This window comes from Siphateles boraxobius, unplaced genomic scaffold, assembly GCF_051911475.1.
Source record: "Siphateles boraxobius isolate OS27281-9 unplaced genomic scaffold, OSU_SipBor_1 9, whole genome shotgun sequence".
Classification (NCBI taxonomy): Eukaryota; Metazoa; Chordata; class Actinopteri; order Cypriniformes; family Leuciscidae; genus Siphateles; species Siphateles boraxobius.
Window position 1 is genome coordinate 2,801,989 of NW_027509219.1, and position 27,273 is coordinate 2,829,261.

A 27,273-nucleotide genomic window follows, 5' to 3' on the forward strand; every position below is an offset into this window, starting at 1 on the left:
CTTGTATCATTACGTTACTAGTCACGTGAAAATGACGTCTGAATCAAACACACTGGTTCACTCCTGTAAAGAACCACCTGACTGCTTTGACAGCCCAATCCAGTGTTGACAGGTTTGAAACCTGGCGGCTGTATTTCTTATAAAAGTGAAGCCAAACCATGACAACACAGAGAAAATAATATTTCTGAATAAAAACCATACCATTTAATGAACACTTTGTCTAAGCCTTCTGCATGATGTACCCAAAGCACATCCTCTGCCAAATGTTTTTTTTGTATTATTATTAATTAGAGAACATATGAACATTGTTACATAAAAAACATGCATCAAAGACAGAAACTTCAAAAACCCTCTGCTACATTATACAAGTACAACCAGTTACACAAGCACATCCTTTTCAACATACAAAAAATACCAGTTCCACCAGTTAGCAAGTTATAGAGTTCGGCTTCCCACAGCTAAACAAGATAAAGCTTTCACACATGATACTGCCGTGCTAAAAAAAAACTATAGAAACCATTACAGAAATTCTATTGGATTTAATGGTTTTCATGGGAAGTTTATTGGTTGTAATGGGAATTATAGTGGTCTCTGTGGGTCTCTACTTATATGTGTTGGGTTCTATTGGTATTTCCATTAAATCCTAATGGAATATGTCCCAAACACACTACAAAAAATTATTCTGTAGTGGTTTAAATGGTAAAAGCCAATGGTTCCTATTGGTATTTTAATAGAAACCATTAGAATTTCTGTGATGGTTTCCAACTTTTTTTAAGCTGGTCTGATCGTCTGTCCTTGTCTAAAGAAATAATTACACACACACACACACACACACACACACTGCTTAATGTTTTATCAAGGTGAACACATGAAATTTATCAGTATCTGTAAAATTCACCAACATAAATGAGTTTCACAGCACTAACGCTGTTTCAGCTTTGATCGCCTCGGTAAACACGAAATAAACGGGGCGTTAACATATAAGCTTATTTGCATTTAATGGTTGTCAGCTTTGCTGCATTACATTTACTTCACCAGGAGATGGTGCTGCAATTTCTATCTGAATGAAGCTTCGAGTAATGAACCATTTTCGACACAATTGTATCAGAAAGCAATAATGCTTCAAAACGCTTCATTTGGCCATCACTAGGTGCAGATAGACGAACCCAAAAGAAGACTGAATGCTCTACAAACAAATTATTGAAGACAAAACAGAGAAAACAAAACCCACGAGGGGGCAAAACAAGACTAGAGGCAACAAGCAAGACTAAGACTAGATGATAAATAAAGAGTTGACTAGGCAGGAACTAATAATAAAAACTCACAATACATTAAACTGGATACAAGACAAAGTACTCACAGAAGTGTAGTATAAAGATAGACAGAGTTTGACAATGAACCGACAGAGGACAGAGAAACACAAGGGGGTTATAAAGGGAGGCTAAAAATGAACAATAGGTGAAACTAATATGGTAATAATTACAAAACGAGGATAACAAGGGGGCGGGGTTAGAAATGAGACAACGCAAGCACATGGCCCAAACAAATGGCCATGTGCTGAACATGAAAACATGGTTCTGTCATAAATCTGCCTCAAGACAAGAGAATATCAGGAACAAGAATCATTGTCAAAAAACAAGTACTTCAAATATATTTCCCTGTTTACTTAAATCAATTTCCATTACACTACACTACATGTTAAAATATAATGTTTTCCTGTTTTATTCATAATTAAAGTTTATTTTTACTGTAGCAAAATAAGGGACACCATCTGTCACCAAACATGAAGAATGACCTATTTAGACATTTTCTCCAGAACATGTGGAAATGTTCTCATGAGTAATTTCTGTTTCTCTTCTAGCTCTCTGTGGCGGTATGCATTGGTTTTCTGATCGCCTGGAGCCCCTATGCTGTTGTGGCGATGTGGGCTGCATTTGGAAAACCTAATAACGTCCCACCTGTAGCCTTTGCCTTGGCAGCTATCTTTGCCAAATCCTCCACAATCTACAACCCTGTGGTGTACCTGGTATTCAAGCCCAACTTTCGTAAATCTCTGAGCAGGGACACAGCTCAGATTCGCAGACGAATATGTTCCAGCCCATGTAAGGGAAGCCCTGTGCCTGGAGAAAACGATCTTCAACGGCAAACATCTCTACGCTGCAACAAGGAGGCTAGCAACTCCACTCGCCTCTCCAATGGCCTGGCAGACAGCCACGGGGCTTGTCTTCATTGCACCGAGGCGGACCCTCGATGTCAACAGACCACGCCTCAAAGGACTGCCTGTGTGCTGATTGGTAAATCCTACAGCGAGGTGACTGTGAGTCAGATGCCGGAGAAGATGCAAGCTGACCTTCTGTGAAGGCCCTGTAGGCTCTCCTCATGCCAGCATGAGGATGAATGTGAGGAAATGATGGATGGGCAGCCTCAAAATGAAACTTCTGGCCACTAGAAATAAGTTTGTCAGACAATCTGTGGTCAGGACAACACTTCAGATACTGATGTCATCTGTAAGAACAGCAAAACAATTGACCCTGCACGAAGTCCCGCCTTATAAAGGTTACGGACCAATCGTAGTGTAGAAGCTGTTGCCATCTGCCATTTTGTCAGACTAGCTTGTGCTCTTTCACTGAATATCTGTTCACAGAAATCTGCAATTCATTCACTGTAAAAAAAAAAGAAAAGAAAAAGTTAAATATGCATACGTTCATTTTTTAAATGTTTTTTTTTTTACCTTTAATTTTTATTTAAAATATCATAACTTGGATCTTCCAGTAAAACAAGAGACTATGCCGGACTAGTGACGGGCACTTTCGAAACACTGCCTCGTGAAACCTCATATCTTTGTGAATCATTTTTTTCGAATGGGGATTTTGAGCTGTAATCAAACTGCCAGAGTCACATGATTTCAGTAAACATTTAGAAATTTCAATGGTCACTAGGGAGCAATCTCTGGAACACATGAATTTTTCTATATGATTTTTTTATATGATCTCGGATTAGTTGCATAAATTTACAAATTTGTATAATAAAAAGGAAGAGTTGTATTTAATATTCTCTTATTGGACAGATTAACCAAGACTTCCATAAAACAAACAGCACAAGCCCTACAAATCAATAAATACACTAAATATGATATATAAAAATATCCCCCGATTTCACGGACAATGCTTAAGCCAAGTCCCTGACTAAAATCATTGTTTGAGCTGTTTTTAACATGACGTGCCACAACTGTTTGAGTCTGTCTACAGTAAACACATCAAAGTAAACTGTATAAACTGGTACATTTGTATTTCTGAACAGGTGCATGATGATGCTGTATGGTACTGAAGCGTTCTTTGTAGCATGTAGTATTACAATGCCCCTTTAGCTTTGACAGGTTCATAACATGTTCAATTTTTTAAGTTCTAAATGCAGTGAATTTTGGGCTGCACTCCTGAAATGTTTTACCCATGTAAAGCCCAGGACACATTGCATGATTTTGGGCTGTCCCAAAACAATCGTGTTTCGTGGCTCCTAAACGATCCTACGTCGTACAGTGAGAGAGGTTCAAAGACGGCCTTTGTCATGGTCTTGTGACTAAAGTTAGCCTACGATCATTTTTTGACAATGTCAGAAATTCAGCATGATCTTACAGTGTTTGCTGCTACGAGCCAATAAAAATGCGACATGGCACAAAAAATTCAAACTTTTTTTCAGCACACATAAAAACTGCAACTGCCAAAGTGATTCATCTTGCACTTTTTGTTCCCCACTAGACGTTTTATTCTTCTATAGAAACTTTCGTCGTAGCCTACGATTCAATTGGTGTCATCATCGTACAGTCTACAGTACATGCATGTATACCCACGTTTACTAGGTCCATGTTGCACAGTGTTATTTATAATGATCTTATAGGATTGCTAAAATCGTGCAATCTATACCGGGTGTAAGGCATCAACCATGGTCCCACACTGGGTAAACACCCTCTGGCTCCGCCTACTACATTAGCCACGCCCCAAATTCTCACTATAGGTTGAGCTGGAAAGAAAATGATGAATCTGAGCAGACCACTCACAAATTTTGATGGTGCCTAGGAGACCATCATTTACACTTTTTTAAGGAGAGAAACATAGTAGCCAATAAACAACAAAACTGGGTAATGAGAATGTATTTTTACATAGAAAATCTTACATACTTCACCTTTAGTGACGTTCTGTACAACCAAAACCCACAACATTAATTTGGTGCCACGTGTGAGAACCACTAACAGCATGTATCGTTGACAAAAAGTATCCATGTATTCTATCCAAACTAATTTTTTGCAAGCAACCTTGTACATGTTTAATAGAGTTATAGTAAATATTTAACCAGTGCCTGATTTTTTTCCCATTTTTTTTTTATTTAAGGCTCTTAATAGCTTGAAATTGATTTTAGAAAAAAAATTCCCAGGACTGCTGCCTTTGATGTTACAGCTTAAAGGGTTTAGGACAGTGCACGTTCCCAGCCAACATTTCATTGTGGGGACAATTAAGCACGATATGGGCTTAAGGTATGGCCCATATCATATCTACATTGGCCCTACCATGACATTTTGGCTGGGGTTCTTGTGAAGTCATCAGCCAACCAGCGTTATCATGACGTCATCTTCCTGCTGCTCCAGAGCGTTTAGCCACATGGCTTTTATGGCCCAGGTTCCCACAACTGAGTGCCTATAAGCAGTGTTGGTTGATTTGAAATCGCACATTTGCGCAGCTGAGCAACTGTCATTGAGATGAATGGGAATGCTAATGATTAGCTTTCTCCAGATATTCAACCTCTTTGGTCTGACTGTAACAAAGATTCTAAAGTTCATAAGAGTATTTTCAGAGAAGTAGCCTACGGGAACTGGAAAATCAGTGAAATCAACAACTGCATTTTACTATCCACTGAAAACCATAATAGATCGTAAAAGTTTTGTGGGAAAATCTCTCCTGAGCTGGACCATGGCTTTGCCACAATCACCAACATAACAAGAAACAGTGACTGACTTTGTTTAACTAGCACAGCTGTTCACATCTTGTGACATTAGAGGAAGGTGAATCAATAATCCTTCAATGAAGCAGTGACAAAAAAGAAGAGTAGATTCTTTTTTGCTATTACTTTATAACATTTTACAGAACACCAACTACTTTATGAGGAAAGAAAGAGCAGATGAAAGCAAGACAAAGGTCAGCTAGAGGAGTAAAGCCCTGGGGAGGACATGGGTTTCAGCAGACCGTCTATATGCTGTACTGACATCAACATCCTCATAAAATGGTCTTTTCATTCAACAAAACTATCTGTGATTTCCAAAATTCACTGTTTATATATATATATATATATATATATATATATATATATATATATATATATACACTATGTATATTGTTGTTAAACACCACTAACAGTTATGCAAAAAAAAACATTATTTAAAACTTGCATGCAGAACTAGTTTTTTTTTTTTTAAAGCAGCTGTAATTTAAAAAAAAAAATCAGATGATCATTACATGAACTAAAATACATTTCTGGATGTGGGAATATGATATCACATGACATTCTGTAACAATGCAGCATTTATCGCTGTTTTCATCAGTAAACCACAGTGAGCTATGATAGACCACAGCGAGACTGATTCTAATCTGCCATTAGTTTTGAAAAAAGAACAAGTAAAATTAATCGGAGATGATCAATAGAATGTTCTTATGAATTTCTATTTCATTACATTTTCTCTTTATTTTATAAAAAAAAAAATATATTAGATTACTACTCACTTCCCATAAAACGCTGTCCTTATACATAATTAATCTGCATAACAAATAACATTATCTATTTTGAGGAATGCTTGAGGATGAGCGAAACACATATATATAAAATACATATATATTTTACATATATATACATATATATTTTACATATATATATATATATATTATTTTTTTAGATAACAACAAACATAGGCTAAATATATATATATATATATATATATATATATCTTTAGAAAAAATTGTACATGTTCTGATATACTGTAGAGGTTCATTTCCACAAATTGTAAAAAAAAAAAAAAAAAAAAAAAAATCTTTCATTTTGAGAATGTCCTATTAGTAATAAGCTACATCAAACAAATTGACTTTATGTAATGCAAAATATGTGATTAATTTGTCAACACTATCAGTTTTTCTTCATTAGATGGAGCTGACAGTTTAAAAAGCATTTCAAATTTTATTCTTAAAGTTGAATGCTTGATTTGTTATTTATATTTGAGATTTGTAAATATTTGACATTATATATCTGTTGTGAAAAACACATTTATTGGGAAAATGGAAGAAGCATGAGGTTGCACTAAAACCTAAGATAATACAAGAACCACACTTTGCATATCTACTGTTAATGCCCAAAACCGTATAGTATTCATATTATACAGTAATCATGTATTCCTTCTTATTTATAGAAAGACGCTGTGTGACAATAAGACAATCATATGATAAAATGACATAAAATGGTAAATGGATTTCTCACAATAAGCCATTTAGATCTCATTTCACACCAAAATTATATATGCGTGTGTTTAAATGCCAAAAAAAGGAAACTATTTTTGACTTGAAGAAAATGAAGCTAAATTTAGGAGCTTGTGACATTAGTTTCATAACAGATTCTTCCCAATTTCTCCCCCTTCCTTGACATTACTTTAGAGTTTGCAATTGTTTTATGCAATGGTCATTGCATGAATTTAGGTGATTAGATACTAACATTTTGTAGGCTATAAATACTTAATTTAATAATATCAATTTTTTATTGCAGTACAGGGTTAAAATACATATCAATGTTTTACTGTTGTTTACATTGTAGCAAGGTTTGTTGATGGGGGAAGAAGGCAGGGAAACGGCGAACGTTAAACAACTGTAATGATAAATTTAACATAAACTCTCTCCGTTCCCACAGCTCTCGGCCCCGCCCCGCTTGTCACATTCATTTTTTGTTTAAACAAAATATAATTTATTAATTATTTCACTTGATTTTTGGGTGAAACATGACCTGGAAACGTGACCGATTTCATGAGATTTCACCCATGTGATTCCCTCAAGCTTGGAGGGTATGTGGGAAAATGAGAGTGACCTTGCCGTGTATCTGAAATGACTCCTTGTTTATTTCAGTATGGACTAATCCTTACCCTGAGTTCCGGCTACAGCCCGCGGGATCTGTGAAAATCCTCCTTCAGCAGTTGCACTGAATTTTGCCCCTTGATTTTGAAACCTGTATATTTTCAGGCTGTGAGCTTTCATTTCTGACTAATGTCACACTGGCACTATGCGTGGAGTCATCTTTACTCAGAGGGCAGATTTACAAAAGACTAAGCCTGTCCCTGAGCCTAGCCTTAACCCATCACTCATTCCATCTGGATGGCTAATCTGCTCCCAAAATCATTTATCGCTCACAGTATTGATCAACAGTTTCTGGGACAAGCGTAGTATATTACTCACCTCTAAATGTCTCAACTGCTGTAATGATAACATGTTTAAACAAAAACGTTTCATGGTCAGGATTAGCTTTTCTTGTTTCCTGTTAGGTCTTTCTGTTAAAGGGACAGTTCACCCAAACTTTAGAGTTCTGTCATCATTTACTCACCCTTAAAGATATCATTCACTGAAAGTCTTCTCCTGTGCCCACAACAAGACATTGTGCCAATTTGATGTTGATGATTGTATACAAGAAAAACTGAAAGACAGTCATACTTTTTGGAACAACATTAAAGGGAGTAAATGTTGACAATTTTCATTTTGGGGAGAACTATCTCTTTAATTTCTGTGATATATTGTGTATATTCTGTAAATATGATTGCAATAAAGATCTTAATACTGGCTATTATCTTTGGCTATTAATACTGGCGATTAAGCTTTGGAATGCACTGTGCAAAGAAATGTTTACACATAATGCAATAGTCAATTTGTAAATAAAAGTTTATTATACCTAAATATAGCTGCATCTTGCAGTTCCTGAAACATCTTGAAACCCTCAGCAATATAGTAAATATGTTAGTTTCAGTCATTTTGTTGCGTTTTGTCCTTTTTATTAGTTTTAACAAAAAAAGTCTATATAATTTTGTATAAAATTTTATTTCAGATTTAGTTTTAGTTATTTTAGTACATCAAGTTAAATTGAATGAAAATAAGACATGTTTTCTTGGCAATAAAATAATTTTAAGTGTTTTTTATGTTTTTTATTTTATATCAGTTAACGTTTATTATATATAGCAAAATATTTTTTATTGTTTAAGTTTTAGTTAACTATAGTAATCCTGGTACACAATGAAAAATATATCAATGTTTATCCATATATATCCATATCTTAATGCTTCTTGTATGAGGTAATAAATCTAATCCAAAAGTTCATAATAACAAAGTACCCTTTGAAGTGTAAGATATGAACTCTATTTAGAGAAAGATGAGAAACAGAACATGACTAGAGAAAATATGAATCCTAAAAAAAAGGCTCTTCTAATGCAGTGAGGAACTCATAACTTACCTGTTAGTTAAGGCTGTTCGGAATTGCCTTTCTTACAGTACAATTGCAGGTTTAACACTATTTGCAAGGTTTTTTTTTCAGTGAAGGGCACTAAAGCAAATGTCTCACACTTTTAAAACTTTCACTTTTTTGAAATGGACATGCAGTGGCAGTTCTACATTGAATTACACCCTGGGTCAACCCCTTTTTTAACTGCTCTTGCCGCCTGCTACTGTGGAGATGCATCACAGGTGGATTTTTTTTCTTAGGGGCCATTTTTATTCGTTTTCGTGGATCGGTGCATGTGAACAGGGATCTTTTTGACAACATTGTCATCTGTACGTGAAAAACGTGAAGGAAAACTTTTCCATTTTTTGTGCATCATTGTCATGTAAACGCCCCTGCGTGATTGCTTCTGAAGCACGTATGCCAACTAGTCCAATGGCGAGAGTCAGCTTCACGGGCGGGTGATGTCATGACCAGAAAAAGGATAAAAGCACATGCGGTCTGACCAGCGTCAGCTTCTGTGCCTCAGCAAGCGCTCTATGTCTAAACTGTCTATTTATTGTTGTCTTGTCACCAGCATTTCTATCTATTTCATGGCGAAAGAATTCTACAAGTTGTGTGCTTCTCCCTGCCCGCACTATTTAACGGGTGGGGATACACACAAACTATGTGTAATGTGTTTGGGAACGGAGCATGCTCTGTCAGCCTTCGAGGGGGCTGACTGTCAGCATTGCGAGAGGCTTCCACTTCGCAGGCTTCGCTCTCGCCTGTCACTTTTCGAGGAAAGTGGCCAGGCTGGTGACCCTCGGGGATCCGGCCCCGCTGCTGCTGAGGCAGCAAGAGAGGGCATTCTTGGGAATCGCAAATGGATCCCCCTTTCTCTTTCCTTACCCGAGGGATCCAGCACACTCTCACCGGTCAGCCCGGAGCATGCCTACATAGAATGGCAGTGTTGCAGGCATATCAGGCTGATCTGCTGGGGGATTTGGATAAGAGGGAGGGGGTAGGACCTGACGAAGTTCGAGAACTGTGTTGAGCCACAGATCTGTCTCTCAGGGCCACCAAGAAGACCGCCAGAGCAATAGGGAGGACTTTGGCAGCCCTGGTGGCCACTGAGAGGCTCCTTTGGCTAAACCTAGCCTAAATAAAGGACAAAGACAGCCGTTTTATTAGATGCCCCGTTAATGCTTCCAGGCCTCTTCGGCGACTCTGTGAATACGGTCGTCGAGAGGTCTCAGGAGGCCAAAAGGCTAAAAAATATCTCCCTCGCCGTACCCAGCCCCAGCTGTCCAGCTCCTCATATAGAGCACAGTGAAAAGAGAGTGTCGCGTCCTGTGCTCCTACTCAAAAGTCATGGGGGCAGGGCCGACACTCTCAGCCGAAGCCTTCGAAGCTGAAGCCGGATCTGAGGACCATTCTTCAAGCTAAGAAGGCTTCGGCTCAAAAGAGGTCCTGACGCCACTGGTGTCAGACCTCTGAGGGAAGCCCTAACCGGGGTGGAGCGGTGTACACCTCAGTATATGGTGCCCGTTCCACCTCAGTGCCCTCAGGGGGCTGTTCTGCCAACCCCGCCACCCTTGGTGCCTCGGGGCGCAGAGGTCTCCAGCGAGCACATGGCTCAGTGTCAACTCAACGCTGCGTCAAACTCGCACCCTCTGAGGGGGGTTCAAAAACGAGTCAGTTTTAGAACCGTCAGTCCGGTCGGTTCCTGCCAGTATGTTTCAGTTATACCAGAGGCCAGTCTCGAGAGGCTGGTATCCTTAGCAGATTATCGGACAGAATGGAAGAATCTGCCAAACATATATCAGTGGGTCCTGCAGATAGAAGAAAGAGGATACAGAATACAGTTCGGTTCTCGTCCGCCACGCTACAACAGGGTGTTGCTCACATTAGTGTATGCCGAACAGGCTCTGGTAATGGACCAAGAGGTGAACGCTCTGTTAATGAAGGAAGCTATAGAACAAGTGTACTCACCCGTCAGAGAATCGGGTTTTTACAGCCGCTACTTCATTGTTCCAAAAAAGGATGGGGAGTTGCATCCTATACTAGATCTTCGTCAGTTGAATCGTACAGTCAAGAAACTCAGGTTCAAGATGATGAAACTCAAAAAGATCGTGACACAAATCAGGTCCGAGGACTGGTTTGTCCCGATAGATCTAAAACAGTGGTTCCCAACCCTGCTCCTGGAGTACCCCCAACACTGCACGTTTTCTTTGTCTCCCTAATCAAACACACCTGATTAAACTCATCAGCTCATTATCACATCGGTTAATTAAGGAGACAAAGAAAACGTGCTGTGTTGAGGGTACTCCAGGAGCAGGGTTGGGAATCACTGATCTAAAAGACGCATACTACCATGTCTCCATCCTCCCTCAGCACAGGAATTTCCTGTGGTTTTCTTTTGGGGGTAAAGAATATCAATATCAGGTGCTTCCATTCGGTCTAGCTCTATCACCCCGCACGTTCACGAAGTACGTAGATGCAGCTCTGACCCCGCTCATGCTGCAGGGCATACGCATTCTGAATTATATCTATGACTGGCTGATTCTAGCGGAATCAGAGCAGTCAGCGGATCGGCATCGAGATGTCGTCCTCGCACACATGCAGAAATTGGGGTTGAGACTCAATGCCAAGAAGAGTGTGCTTTCTCCACTACAGAGAACCACTTTCCTTGGTGTGGTCTAGTATTCAGTCACGATGCGAGCTGTCCTATAGCCTGCTCGTGTAGCTGCTATCCTCACAGCCACGAAAGAGTTAAAGCTAGGCCAGTCACGCACTGTGAAACAGTTCGAGAGACTGTTAGGGCTCATGGCAGTTGCGTCCAATGTGATACCCTTTGGCCTGCTGTACATGATACCTACGCAGTGGTGGCTCAGGACCAGAGTGTTTTCCCCTGAGGGGAAACCCACTTCGTATGATCAAGATCAAGCAGTGGTGTCTACGCACCTTGGTTATATGGAAGAAACCTTGGTTCCTATCCCAGGGTCCAGTGTTAGGAGCTCTTTGCCATCGAGTTACGTATATGCCTCCCTCACTGGCTGGGGAGCAGTAATGGGAGGCCGCTCAGCTCAGGGTCTCTGAAGGAGTCATCATCTTTCGTGGCACATAAATTGCCTGGAGATGATGGCGGTCTTCCATGTGTAGAGACATTTCCTCCCAGCCCTGAGGGGCCATCATGTGCTTCTCTGGTCAGATAAAACATCGGTGGTCTCTCACATAAATCATCAGGGGGGTCTGCATTCGCGTCCACTATGCAAACTGGCTCACCAGGTCTTACTGTGGTCCCTAGGGAAGATACTCTCCCTGAGGGCAGTGTATATCCAAGGGTGCCAGAATATAGGAGCAGACATCCTGGCGAGGCAGGAGCTGAGGCCAGGGGATTGGAGACTCCACCCCGAGGTGGTGGAGTATATATAGGATGTTTACGGCCAAGCAGAAATGGATCTGTTTGCGTTTCAGCACACGATGCACTGCTTTCAGGAGTTCTGGAGAGAGTCCTCCGGGATGGAATAAGCCTACCACCACGCTGGCCGAGACGGATTTGGTTTGCGGACCTTATATATCTCCTCTACGGCTCTCCCTTGGAGACTCCGGTCAGGAGAGACCTTCTGTCTCAGGCAAGGGGCACAATCCTTCACCCCTGCCTTGAGATTTGGAACCTGTGGGTTTGGCCTCTGAGGGGGCCCAACTCATAGATGCTGGTCTCTCAACTGAGGTTGTATAGACCACCTTACACTCAAGAGCTCCAGCTACGAGGAAACTTTATGCCCTGAAGTGGAAAGTTTTCACTTCTTGGTGTCACCGAGTTGGTACAGTGCTTGAGTTCTTACAAGATCGCTTTTCAGCAGGGTTATCTCCATCCACCCTAAAGGTTTACGTGGCGTTCATACTGGCTTACCACCCCCTTTAGGTAATGCATCGTTGGGTAGAGACCCCTTGATTATCCGTTTCCTATGTGGTACTCTGAGGCCGAGGCTTGCAACTCGAAACCGGGTTCCGGCTTGGGATCTGGCTATAGTCCTAGAGAGCCTATCTTTGGCTCCCTTTGAGCCCCTCCAATAGGTTTCAGAAAAGTTTCCGACCTTCAAGACCATTTTCCTTCTGGCTATTTCGTCCCTTAAGAGAGACAGAGACCCTCAGGTCCTTTCGGTTTCTCTCACCTTCCTTGAGTTTGTACCAGGGATGGTCAAGGCATTTCTATGTCCTAAACAGGGCTAAGTCCCTAAAATAACGACCAATATACCGAGGCCCATTGTGTTGCAAGCTTTCTGTCCTCCTCCTTTTACGACTCCGGACCAGGCAAAGCTGAATCTCCTCTGTCCTCTGTGCGAGCACTGGACACTTATGTCCACAGAGCTGCCCCGTGGAGAAAATCAGATCAGCTGTTTGTCTGTTTTGGATCCAACTTCTAAGCAGGTGATCAGCAAGTGGATAGTCAAGGCTATTTCTCTTGCTTATGAGTTCTCTGGCCAGCCGTCACCTTTGGTGGTCAGAGCTCATTCTGCTAGGAGTATGGCGGCCTCCAAAGCCTTAATATCAGGGGTTTCCCTACAGGAGGTGTGTGACACGGTGGGCTGGTCTTCCCCGCTCACATTTCTGAGATTAGCTAAATCGAAGCTAACGCTGGTCAGACCAGATGTGCTTTTATCCTTTCCTGGTCGTGATGTCACCCGCCCGTGACTCGCCATTGTACTAGTTGACATACGTGCTTCAGACGCAATCACGCAGGGGTATTCCCAAAGCGTCATCGACACAGCGTCTTGTTCCCTGCTCAGGAAACGTCCTGGTTGCGTATGCAACCCACTGTTCCCTGAAGGAAGGAACGGAGAACGTAGTCGACATCGACTGAATGGGGATCACGCCAGGGAGCGTATCATCTTCGAGTACTATTGAACGAGCCAATGTAATTGGCGTGCGTGATTTGCATCACACACTCCGCCCCCGCGGCGCGCGTATAAATACGGAAGTGGATGCACTAGTTGCTTTTTCGCTAAGGAGCCGAGCGTAACCCGGAGTCAGTGGTGGTCCAGCGGTAGTGGCAAGGGGACTACGTCCTCCGTTCCCTCCTTCAGGGAACGGTGGGTTGCATACGCAACCAGGACGTTCCCTTTCAGTCGATAACATAGTCGACGTCGCCTGAATGGGGATAACCTTTGAAAACGCCACTAAAGCTGCCACCTACCAGTGCCTAGACAAAAGCCTCCTGATGCCCCCACAATTTTTAAGGCGGGGAAGGACAGGGCTTAGGCCAGGGAAGTCACTGCTGTTCCTACAGGACCACTGGGAAGCGTTCCCGTACATTGGAAGGAAGGGACGCTGCGGAAGCCACATCCTACCCGAAGGGAGGTAATGTGGAAAATACACATGAGCTCACCCTCCAATGCTGCTATCGACATCTTATCCTCAGGGGGAACCCCCATTGAAACAGCTGATCAGTCCATTACAGATGGACTTGCATGCTCCACAGGAATTCGATCGGCTGCGGTGTGATGGAGGAGTGAGGAGCCCACAGAGAATGGTTACCGGGCGAGACATCCATCACTATCCTCCAATCACCCATGGTAATGCGAAGGCAAGTCTCGATCTCAACACCACGACAGTCATAGTCCCGCAATGAGAACATGAGTTGTCCACAAAAGCTGCCTCAGCATGCTGAACATATAAATATATATATACATACATATTTATATACATATAAATACATAGCTCAAACACATGATGCAACAATTGTGACCCTCAGAGAGGAAAAGGGAACGACCGCATCCAGAAACGCACTGGTGGAATGACATCTTGAAAAAGACGCAAACGCACCAGTGCCGGAGCACACAGGGGAATGACCGCGGCAACACTGAACAGAGAACTGAGACAGTGAAGCACTCACTTTTCCGCCTTCTAACCAGCCGTCAATACAAACAAACATTTAGAATTTGTTGCTGTTACAACAGCAGTTGAGAGCTCAAAGCTCGCGATCACCACTGCACTCACGCTGTAGAACACCAGCACTGGGAGAGTCTTCATGAAGAACACAGACACACTCGCTCGTTGTAAACAACAGCACTCTCAGAGACATCAAACGATTGGCTCCGAAGCGAAAGGCAACTAGTGCGTGCATCCCCGCACCGCGGGGGCCGAGTAAGTGATGCGAATCACGCACGCCAATTGCATTGGTTTGTTCAATAGTACTCGAAGATGATAGGCTCCCTGGCGTGATCCCCATTCAGTCGACGTCGACTACGTCCGACGTTATCGACTGAAAGGGAACTAGGGTTACAGTTGTAAACTGAGAAGTTCTTTTGAGCTTTCAATACCAAAGAATCCTGAGGAAAAAATTGTTTCCACAAAAATAAGAAGCAGCACAACTGTTTTCAAAATTGATAATAATCATAAATGTTTCTTAAGCAGCAAATCATCATATTAGAATGATTTCTGAAGGATCATGTGACACTGAGCACTGGAGGAATGATACTGAAAACCCAGCTTCGATCACAGGAATAAATTACAGTTTGAAACATATTTCAATAGAAAACAGGTATTTTAAATTATAATGTTAATATAATATTTATAATCAGCTATATAATGAAGCTGGAGTTTAACTGAAAGCTAGAACTCAGGAGAACTCCTGATCTCAGGAGAACTGCAATACACTATATATATATATATATATATATATATATATATATATATATATATATATATAGACACAGAAATGCAGGTCGTGGTAAGTTGTCACATATTTAAAGTCTTATAAACTCAAATATCTGTTGGCAAAAAATGTCTTGGTATTTCTGTGTCTTACCTTTATTCATATTTTTATTTTTTTATAGTTCTATGGTATACAACTTGTCGTGTGTTTTTCAATGAACGGCCATTTAGGCAGAAAGCTTTACTGTTTGAACTGAAACACAAGATAATTTAGTGCTGAGAGGTTAATGCATAACACAGATCTGCTAACATAGTGCAAAAGAATTGAGCGGGAAACAGACACAGACACAAAACCGAGCAAGACAACAACAGAGAGACAGAAAGCAAGCGTTTGAGGGGGTCATTCGAGTAGGATGCCTTTTGCAGCCTTCAGTGATTCAGATGTCTTAAGGGCCGACAATAACTTTATGTGGCTTGACAGGCTAGCTTAACAAGCGTGCAGCACTTTGTGCGTAGTCATTGAAATTAGGTTACATAACCAAACAGATGTAGGAATTTTGCATGCTTTGCTGCGCCGACATCGACTGACCCTGCCATCTTAAACAGATAGTAGAACGCCTTGTCTGAGATTCTGTTGTACTGATAATTACCTACAGATTAGGTCTTCCTCTCTCTAATTATATGGCTTCATAAGAAAGACCATTGTGGTAACGCGTTGCAAATGGTTGCTAAGGTGTTTTAGTGTGTTGCTTTGTGGGTATTAATGGTATACTGGTTGCTAGGGCATTGCTAGGGTGTTCTAGCTTGTTTCTTATTGGGCCCAAATCAGGGTTATTAAAAAATATATTAAAAAAAAGAATGAACCATTTATGTTACTTGAAATAAAAGAAACTTTAACTGAAAAAAATAAATAAAAATAATTTAATATTTTTAAAAAACTTAAACTTATCTTCTTTCAGCTAGTTACCAAAGCAACATTTCTCATTTTCATTTTGTTTAACTTGATGTACTAAACCAACTAACACTAAAACTAATAAAAATGGCAAAAACGTACAACAAAATTACTAAAACTAACTAAAATGAAAATGAAAAGAGAATATACAACAATAAATATGATATCAAAATATTAGAAGTATGCAGTTATACTAAAATAGCACTGGGCCAGATCAAAAGACCCTTGACCCTTGTTTAATTGTTTTGAATGTGCACTTCTAGTGTACTTTAAATCATATATTATTAAAAAAACTGTACTTGCATATATACTTGCGGATAATACACCCTGCAGATAATATAATATTAATTAAATAAAAGGCCACTTATATACTTAAAGAGAGTAAGTGACCTACAATTAAAAAGTGCACTTTCTCATAACATCAAATTATTTCATTAAATAATATCTCATTAAAAGTTGAATACATTTTAAATTATTATGTTTTAATAATTTGTCATTCTTTAAAGAAGTAGACTTATTTAGATATGTTGATTAACATTCTAAAGCACTAAATTGCAACTTTGTCATTACAAATATATGATTATATATAAGTTTCAATATAAATGACAATGAAGAATATTTGTCAGTATGTTCGACAGTACATTATATTTCAAAGACAATAGATTAAGTATTGTAGGTAAAAAAAAGCACACTTAAAAGTTTAATTTACCCAAAAATGAAAATTCTGTCATTATTTACTAACCCATGTCGTTCCAAACCAATAAGACTTTAGTTCATCTTCAGAACACAAATGAAGATATTTATAATAAAATCTAAGAGATTTCTGTCCCTCCATTGACGGCTACGCAACTACCACTTTGATACTTCAAAAAGTTCATAAAGAGATTGTAAAACTAATATGAATCGAGCGGCTTAGTCCAAATTTTATGGAGACTCCCCAGATAGCAAGGTGACATTGATACAATGTTGACTTTGGATCCAAACCAGCATTTGGTTGAGATTGACATTTGAAGGTTTAAAGTGAGTTAGATCCGCATTGAAATTTTTATGAAAGCCAACAGCACACATGGGTGGAGACAGTATCATTGAACTAACAGTGATTTGTAGTTGATGAGCACAAGATCATTCAGGCTTGCATCTCTGTAGAACACTAGTGGGTGTTTCCCAATCACTGGGGCATTTTTCAATCACATTACCCGATTTGCTCTAATCCACTGGGGGCTTGGTTTATGGGTGGGCCTTCATGATTTTAGCAAGTATGTTGAAAAATGGTTCAAAAACATTCAATGTAGTTTGAAAATGGCCACTGATTGTTAATCGCCCATTTTGGTTTTGTATGTGCACTTCTCACCACGGGTATTTTTATAAACTGAATTTTCCTCCTTAATTTTGAAAATAATTCACGTCCACATAAAAGTGCAAAAACACACTATGAAGCACTGTCAAGAGCATGCCAAACCAAGGTAGCGATATAACCCTAACCGTAAAGCCATGTTGGCCAATCAGAAGCCTGGAAAAAAAGGTTAATACCGGTTCTGATTCCGGTACCGGTTCCGACGTCACAAACCAAAATCTCCAGTTTCACCGTCTACATAACAACACTGCAACTAGACTTTCTAAAAATCTTCACCCTGGCAGGAGTTTTCAAAAAAGTTTGGTTTTAGTGACCGGATACTGCGTTTGCGTGTGGACGAACTGCCAAACCGCATAGAAAAATCGGAGGTTTTGAAAAAACCCATGTTCGTGTGGACAGGGGCTCTGTAATCGTGATGCTTCCTTATTAGAGAGAAAGCACAGGTGCATCCTATACAGAAGAACATACTTTCACGACTTAGCACATTTTCAAACAATGATGCATACCTTATTATTTCTTATTTGTGTTTGATTAACTGTTACTGGCTGCAATGAAATGCATTAATTTAAAAAGTTATTAAAGTGTTTAAATAAAGCATCCATTTTTCTCCATTCTTAAGAAAATGCATCTTGCTTTAGTAATGTTTATTAGGAATTTCCTTATCAAAGTTCTAACATTTAACAGATTTAATGAAGTGCAAGAGACATGAGTAAGAATGTCATACTTATAGCCCATGTATGCATGTATTATATATTGCATTTGCATGTTGCATGCATATATTGCAAATATTACTCAGTGCTTGCAGAGCACCTTGCCTTCTTTCCTTTAGTGAAGGCAGATGAAAATGGACAATTAAAAAATGAGAAGCACCTTCCTGATATTGGTGACATTGATACATTGAGTTGTAGTGAACAGCATAATCACCTGACCCGGGACTTGATGCTATCCTGTGCCTTATCTTCTGCTCCCTGATTACTGTTCGTCAGGTAATCATTCATATTCCTGAATCACTATTAAATGTGACGAATGTAACTGATCTCCATTCAGTTTAGCCTGTCCCTACTGAAACACGATCACAAAAAAAACTACACCTTGTGTTAATGAGAAAGTGACTGGCGTGGCTATTGTGACAAAAAGATTAAGGTCTACATAAGGTGAATTTGCTGCTTTAAAGAAATTCTCATTGGAAAAACCTAAGCTCTTTTATTCTCCAAGATAAACTTGTCACTTGAATGCTGTGTAGTTTAATGGAAAATGAACTACATAAAGATTATCCTGCTCCTGCCGATCGACTGTCCTGCACAATTCATCTCCAACCCTAATCAAACACACCTGAAGCAACCAATTAACGTCTGCAGGATCACTTGGAAATGAAAGGCCGGTGTGTTTGATTAGGGTTGGAGATGAACTGTGCAGGACAGTCGATGGGCAGGAGCAGGATTGGGCACCCCTGTTTATGGCCATAGCTCAGAGGTGTTTATTCCTCTTCATGTTCAGCCCCAGCACCTGCCTGGAAGTTTTCATTGATCCTAAAGATCTTGATTAGCTGCTTCTGGTGTGTTTAATTAGGGCTGGAGATAAACTCAACTGGAAAGATCGGACACGTTGCCACTGCTTCCATTTGATAGCTGTGTTAATAGGTTTTTGATAAATAGATTAAATGTACTTAATTTAACAGTATTATAAAAAAATAGTCAGATCATTTTGTGTGGAGCAATTTAAAACAGTGAATCGTAGTAGTCTGATGTGAACCAGATTTTGTAAAACTTGAAGTGTTTTACTGCTTGCAGTTATAATGACATCTGACTTCTGAAAGTAATGTTATTTTTAAAGGCTGTAAATGTAATGCTTTTGTCCTTTTTTAAAACTTTTTTAATATATATTTTTGTCGTTGATTGTGTTAAACTTTTAAAAGGTTTTCCCCAAACTTTGAAATGAGAATTTGTTGATGTACCATTAAAGTATAGCTGAAATATTAATGTTGTTTGTTAAACATTAATTTGGTACTTCAGTACTTCATTGTTTTATGTTGACATTATATTTCAGTTGTATTTTCAATGTTTAAACAAAGGTGATTTAGAATCAACATCACATTGTAACATTGATCAAACGATATTACCATTGATTATTTTTGTTCATTTCAATGTTGATTCAACAGCAGTGATGTAGAATCAATCATCATGCAATGTTGATTCAGTGGGATTTAATTTGTTTTTGTTGAAATCTAACCATTGTTTAAACATTAATTGTGGATGCAAAGGTGATATTGAACCAACATCACTTCATAATGTTGATTCAATGACATTTTCATTGATCTTTTTGTTGAAATCTCACCATTGTTTCAACATTTATTGAAACACAAAGTGGCTTTTATTCACATAAACATTCATCAGCGAACATGAACAGAAGCTCAACCGAACTAGCTTGAAGCGTGAGTACAAACCTCTTCCTGAAGCTCAAACGTGCTGCGTAACACGAGAATGAACCTCATTGGTTCTTGCTGAAGCTCAAACGTGCTGTGTAACACGAGAATGAACCTCATTGGTTCTTGCGGAAGCTCAAACGTGATGCGTAACACGAGAATGAACCTCATTGGTTCTTGCGGAAGCTCAAACGTGATGCGTAACACGAGAATGAACCTCATTGGTTCTTGCGGAAGCTCAAACGTGATGCTTAACCTCATTGGTTGCTGAAGCTCAAACATGCTGCGTAACATTCGAATGAATGAACCTCATTGGTTCTCACACATCAAGCAAACATGCTTGAGCTTCTGTTTACCACAACTGATGTGTGTGTTGATGAATGTTTAATAAATTCAATTTGTTCATCATATAAACCAATCATGTCTCTTAAGAAAATTTGGACTAAACCATCCAATTCATTTGGATTAGCTTTATGATCTTTTGTCAACTTTTTGAATCCAGTTGCGTAGCTGTCAATGGAGGGACAGAAAGCTCAGATTTCATAAAAAATATCTTCATTTGTGTTCCGAAGATGAATGAAAGTCTTACGGGTTTGGAACGACACAAGCGTGACTAAATGATGACAGAATTTTCCTTTTTGGGCGAACTAACCCTTCAATTTAAATTAAATTGCATTTAAAACAAATTAAAATTCGAATGCATTTTCATTCAACTGCAATAATACAACATTGCATTCAGTTTGCATTTAAGTATATTATTTCCATAGTAAAAGTGGAATTAAATTTCTTAATATTCTGTAATTCCTAGATATAAAGTTAAATTTGTACAAATAAAGCTAAGCAGCCGGAGAGTATTTGCGATATGATTTTAAAGCTCATGATTTGAAACAGCATGGGCTATTTCTTGTTCTAGTTGTTGTTGAAGCCCTGAGGGCCGCTGTAGTGAGTGAGTTTGGGGCGTCTGCAGAGATTTGTCACACCAGCTGCTGTGGAGCTTCCCAGTGACTCCCAGCGACACTTTTGCGCGATTTGCAAAATCATGTTGGCGTGTGTATCTCTCAGCTCAGCTGCCTTCGCTTCAGCACACACGCTTAGGCTCTTGAGCATGTATGTGTTTGTGAGCTTTGTGGGAATATATGTCCTTAATTTGTGTGAGAATGCAAGATTTTCTTTTTGCACGAGGGGTGGGGAGAGAAAAGAGAGGAGAACAAATAATTTGTCCTCATCATCATCATCTCGTTACATCATAAATTTAAAAGGACAGTTGTTTCGCATGATGAAGCGTGCCTCATGAGCATGTAGGGGCTCATTTTGCCAACTGACAAGCTGTAACCTTGGTTTAACCTAGGGTTATACACAGTAAAATCCCATTGTTAATCATATTGTCAAATAATTGCAATTTTAAGAATATTTTCTGTATAATCACAAAAAAAGTCATGTGTGTTAATCTTCACAAAAAGCGTAGCTTAAAGTTGCACGCATTATTTTGGTTACTTTGTTTCTATGGTCCACTTTAGACATTCTACTAAATATAAGCATCTTTGAAACTACATGTCAAATAACTCTCATAGTATTAGTACTCTGTAATAGACTGTTAGGTTAGGGTTATGGTTAGTAAAGTCTCATATATATTCAAACTACCTGAGCAATAGTAAAACAGATGGTTGCCTTAGCAAGCATCACTAATTAGCCACAGTACACTAAGGTTACTCACAGCATATTATTTCATGTTTCAAGCTTTAATTTGTCCTCCATCCTAAAAGTTACTTCTGACATCCAATTATCCCTTTTCTGCGATAACCGTCAGCTAGCAGAATGTCTACACAGTTCTTGAAGCAGCAGTTAAGGTGATTATGTAGCTTACTCTGATCTACGTTCCACATTCCATCCACTCAAAGCGCATTAAGAATCATGTGAAGGCAATATATGTGCATTAGATGAACTATGACTTGAGCTGAACATCTTGACGGCAAAAGTATTCCCTGTTTAACGTCTGGTGGATTAAAGAGTGATGAAGGAGAACATGAAATAGGGATCTAAGATTGAATTTGCTGAATTATAGTGACCATGAGTGTTTCATTGGCTATAGGTCAGACTGCTGTCATCTTCCCACATATCTAAAACTGAGGTGAATGAGTCAGTCAGGCTTCATATTCCTGTCACGTTCATTTGTGAGGCATTGATTTATGGCCAGGGTCTTGGTGTGTGTGTGTGTGTGTGTGTGTGTGTGTGTGTGTGTGTGTGTGTGTGTGTGTGTGTGTGTGTGTGTGTGTGTGTGTGTGTGTGTGTGTGTGTGTGTGTGTGTGTGTGTGTGTGTGTGTGTGTGTGTGTGTGTGTGTGTGTGTGAGTGAAAGAGAGAGAGAGAGAGAGAGAGAGAGAGAGGAGAGGAGAGGGGGGTGGGGGGGATTGGGGTATGATTGTATGTGTGTGTGTGTGTGTGTGTGTGTGTGTGTGTGTGTGTGTGTGTGTGTGTGTGTGTGTGTGTGTGTGTGTGTGTGTGCGTGCGTGCGTGCGTGCGTGTGTGTGTGTGTGTGTGTGTGTGTGTGTGTGTGTGTGTGCGCGCTGCTTGTCAGAACTTTGAGTGACAAGTCTCTATTAGCTGGCTGTAGAGAGATATTGGACTCAGGAGATTTTCAGTCTGAAGTGAAGTCAGTCGTCTGTGACCATCAGCACCCTGAAACCACATCTGAAGACATCACCCACAGGTCTGCTTATCTCTCCTTCTTGGCCTCTCGTTCACATATTCTTTCTCTGCCTCTATAATTCCCTCCTTCATTGTCAAATCCATACCTATTTTTCACTTTCTCATGTCTTTCAGTCTGTTGTACTCTCTTGTAATGTAATGTTTATAATGTTATACTAGACCCAGAAATAATATAATTGTTTACCTAACCCACACTATAAACACTATAATTAGCTATATATATATAGGCAATTATAGTATTTATAGTGTACTTAAAGTACATGACAAAAATATAAAAAGTGTTCATAAAATATTGTATGTGGTATTTTATATCCACATAAATGACAAAACAATACTTCTTAATTACCCATTTTAAAAAAATCTTGTTCTCTGGTTTGTTTTCATAGCGTTATTTTTTTTACTAATAAACAGGAGAAAAAGTGATGGCCGCTTTTGATGGCCACTAGTCAGTCAAGTCATCCTCATTTATATAGCGTTTTTAACAATGTAGAATGTTTCAAAGCAGCTTCACAGAGATAAACATATAATTTAAGGTAACAGAGAATGGTTTGGTTTTATAGTGGTTCTTGAATAATGTTTTTTCCAGCTTAAGTTAGTTTTGATTGATTCACTTCCGTCTAAATGATCATTTGTTATTAAATTAAGGGCCGCTAAGACGACACCGTTCTCTCTAAACAGACTTTTAACGTGAACTTGTGATAGACGCTGATGGCGTTCACATGCGCATTGATTCTATAGTTATGTGCGTTTGAATATATGTGTCACGGTATACTCTTTCTCTGGTTATTTCTCGTCTTGTGTTTATGTTGTTGTATGAATGCACGTGTGTAGTGGCGTGAGAGTGTTGTGTCATTACCTGATCCGCTCCAGCTGATCATCATATCATCACCAGCTGCAGTCCATTTCCTCACCTTATAAATACTCACTGGTTTTTGTCCTCTTTGTCAGATCGTTGTTTGATGTCTCCTGTGTCGGTGTTCCAGTCCTGTCCTCCCGCTCGTCCGGTGTTCGTGTTTTCCGTGGATTATCGTTGGTGTTGGATTCCGTCGTCATCGTCTCACCTCTTCTGTTCCTGTCTTCACCATCGACAATCGAAGTCCCTGTGCCATCCTTCCACGCTCGTGTCATTGTTCTTGCTATCTGTTCAAGTCCAATAAACTGAGTAACTCGCTTTTGCTTCCTGATCTTTGATTCACTGGCATGACAATATGTGCGCAGGTTTTTATTTCCTTACAAACCATGCCTAAACAAACTACTTGTCTTGTCTATAAATTTTGATGCAGAATTTTATTTTATCTTATCACTTTGGGTAGGTACGCGAACCGAAAAATTCCACAATGCTTTATCTGTAGAGTGGTATAGGGATCCTCCATAGGGAGAGGCTAGTTGGCACTTCAGCACTGAATTGTCATCGGGTCGAGGCGAAGATCCTTCGTCAGATCTGGAAACGGCTTGGATCCGGCAGGCTGCGGGAAAACCTTGGGATAAACGACACTAAAATTAGCGTAGATGCCATTCTTCTTATGATGTAACGAGTACATCAGGATTTAAGGGAAGTGTTCCCAGTTACAAAAAACAAACAATGCCCTCACCATTCGGCTTCTTAAATAATTAAGAAGGTATACAGATAGGATCAACAGGACACTGATGTTTTCACTTAAAGGGCAAACTGTATCAAAAGTGGCTAACAGCACTCTGTTAAACACCAAGAGAAGATCAGAGAAATCACCATCTAACACACAGCACAACAACTGTCAGTCAAGAGCAATCGAAGAAGCAGAGAGCTCCCTACCTCCAGAGGAATTCAAGGGGGAACTTAGTCCGGGAATCTTCTCTGGTCCAACCACCAACAGGACCAATCCTAAAGGAGGAAAAGGAGACAGCAGGAGCAACAACAAACACCAAAGTATAATGCATTACGTCACGGACGTAACAACATGAATGCTGATGCTTGAACATTCGCCTCCCTGAACTTGTGGCTCACCGTCTCAACGGCAGTACCAAAAAGTCAGGAAGGGATGAGTGGGGCATCAAGATGGAAAGATCTTTCCCCCTCCTTGAGCCCTGAAAGTGCTACGGAGCTCCAAGACTGCTTCTTCAGACAACCTCTTCCTTTTGGTAAGGGTCCTTTAATAAATCGGCCTGTTACGCGTGCAAAGTATGGTGTGTAAGGCGTCACCAGCCTGGCCCACTGCCGCGAATGCCTTGCACACAAGTCGAGGGGCTTCCTGATCAGGCATTGGAGCTCGAGATTGAAGCTTGAGATAAGGACAAGCCCATCTCTAGCTCTTCTGCTAGCTCCACCTGCAAGGCCCACAATCAGTAACTGTGCCGCGTTGGCAGCAGCGGGACCTGAACCCATTTCCTTTAAAAAGAGGCAAGTGGGATCGAAGCTTTCTCACTGTGAAACGATCATAGAGAGCACAACCAGCCCCCTAGAGAGCTGACCGAGCCTGCTCCACTCCTTAACAGATGTACTCTCAAGTGTGTCATCTGGAAAATCAAACCTGCTAAATGGTGTGACACTTCTCCTGAACCTAGCTGACATTTTTTCTTTTTCCTCAAACACACACATGCTGGTTTCACAATGTACAGCAAACATACCAACCCGATCTCACGGCAGTTCGTACACATTTTATGAGTTGCCCAATTCGAATGGCCTACCCCTGACTCCTCCCCTATTGGAGTTTAGACAAATCGTACGAATTTGTACGAATTGGTTGTGAGATAGCGTTGAACCTGAAGACAAAGAAGCTGATGTATTTTTCTTAAGCCCCCCTTTTATAGCCTGTCAGCGTGTATGTGATGTCAATTGACGGGGATGTCACCTTACTGTGGTAGCCAATCAAAATTGGTATGTATTAGAGTGCGGATCGGGCCGCATTTTTCTGTCCGAGCCCGGCCCGCGTCCGACAGGGCAGTAACCGAACCCGACCCGAGCCTGACACGCATTAAGATATTTATGTCCGAGCCCGACCCAAGCCCGACACAGTTAAAAATCTAACAGTAAAAAATGAACATAACCAACATGTTCATCACTATCGTCCTTGACAACTATGTAGAAAAACTACCACACAGTAGACTTTCCTTCATTTTCAGTGGTTTTAAAATCTCCTGAGGCCAACTTTTTTTTTACGTCTTCCATCGTTGCGCTGCCAGCCACATGTAGCCAAATATGCAATATTATGCACGCATGTGTTGCGCGTTGTCACAGCAACATAAACAAATATCCGTACACATGAAGATGGATGTTACGGTAATATTTTACATTTATTTTAATCACAAAAACATTTGCATCCAGTTAAAATGTTTTACATTTCAAATGTTCAATGCCTTATCGCGCCGACGTGACCGAGCCCGACCCGAACCCGAACGTCATTTCAAAATATGTGTCCGAACCCAGCCAGGCCCGTCGGGTACCGTCGGGCTCGAGTCGGGTATCCTTCCTCTAGTATGTATCAAACGTGCTTCAGACGCGTGTCGGGAAGCTTTCCCATAGCGCCAACACCATGACGTAGCGTCAAAGTTCCACTTTAAAAGGGAACTGTCTGTTGGAGGAGCATCAAAATAAAGTGTTAGCAGATATTAAGCAGACAGTCTACTAATACTCTAATGTCTGCTAGTTGACATGTAGTTTACTTATAAGTTACTTATAATTAATATAATTTATGAAGTGGACTACTTAAAGGGTAACTAAACCCCTGGTCAGAGCCTGACTCCACCCACTGGCAATATTTGAAAAATGCTGGAAAAGTGGGCAGAGCCCTGCGGAGGGGGCGTGTACCTGTATGGAACTTGCCTACCTCACCACCAACCCCTTGCATCAGGAACCACCCCAAACATCCAATAGGAAAATTCAACTGCAGTAGCCACCGTTCAACCTGAAGAGGGCAGCACTCAGACATTTTTACACCATATATTGTAGAATTAAAACACTTTATACACAAATGTCAAAAAAGTTACTCGAATCAATGAACAGCACTAATAAAGCCCCATTCTTACAGATCATTAACTAAAAAAAGTTGGTTTAGGGTTTAGTTACCCTTTAAATAAAGTATTATCAAGGATTCATTATGTGTTTATGTATTTACATTCTTAGAAGAAAAACCTTTTAAGGGTTCCCATCTTGGGATCATTTAATAGATTTAGATTTAATAAATTAAATTAAATTAAATTAAATTAAATGACTCGCAAATATACGTTATCAGTAGAAAAAAAATTTAATAACCTGTTAACCATAAAAGTATTATGCTATCATTTAAGACATTTCTCCTTATGTAGAACCTTTTTAGCATTAAGGGTTCTATATAGAAATTGAACGTTTTTTCTAAGAGACAGAAAGAGAGAGAGAATGAGAGAGTAATAACTTGGCAAAGTTTTATAGGAACGACTCATATTTCATGAATACTGTTCATTTGTTTCTGCTCTATTGACCGGTGATGTCTTCCCTACAGCACTCACATAAGTCCTGATGTCCCTTACAGAGGACATAAAAAAAATACGGGATCTCAAAATGAATGTCCTCTGTAGAGGAGAAAGGAGCATCAGCGAAACAGTTCATTTCGAGTTTCCTTGCTCTTTATGGCCATTCCTTATTCCTCTTGAACCTAAAAATAGGTAAGCACATGACATCCCTCCCCTACAAAGACCATATGCCAAAATTATATTAGATTGAAGATTATATTCTGATGCAATCA

At 40.0% G+C, this 27,273-nt stretch overlaps 2 protein-coding genes across 3 annotated transcripts in view; one reads left to right on the forward strand and one right to left on the reverse strand.

Moving 5' to 3' along the window:
• The window catches only part of opn7d (opsin 7, group member d), a 70,777-nt gene extending 67,322 nt beyond the window's left edge, over nucleotides 1-3,455 (forward strand). For both annotated transcript variants that reach the window (XM_077223831.1, XM_077223830.1), the window contains one exon: nucleotides 1,862-3,455. In XM_077223831.1, coding sequence (XP_077079946.1) covers nucleotides 1,862-2,359 — 498 coding nt within the window. In that variant the 3' untranslated portion in view covers nucleotides 2,360-3,455. The remainder of the gene's footprint in view (nucleotides 1-1,861) is intronic.
• The window catches only part of rmi1 (RMI1, RecQ mediated genome instability 1, homolog (S. cerevisiae)), a 362,517-nt gene that overhangs the window by 250,020 nt on the left and 85,224 nt on the right, over nucleotides 1-27,273 (reverse strand). The gene's annotated exons all lie outside the window — the stretch shown is intronic.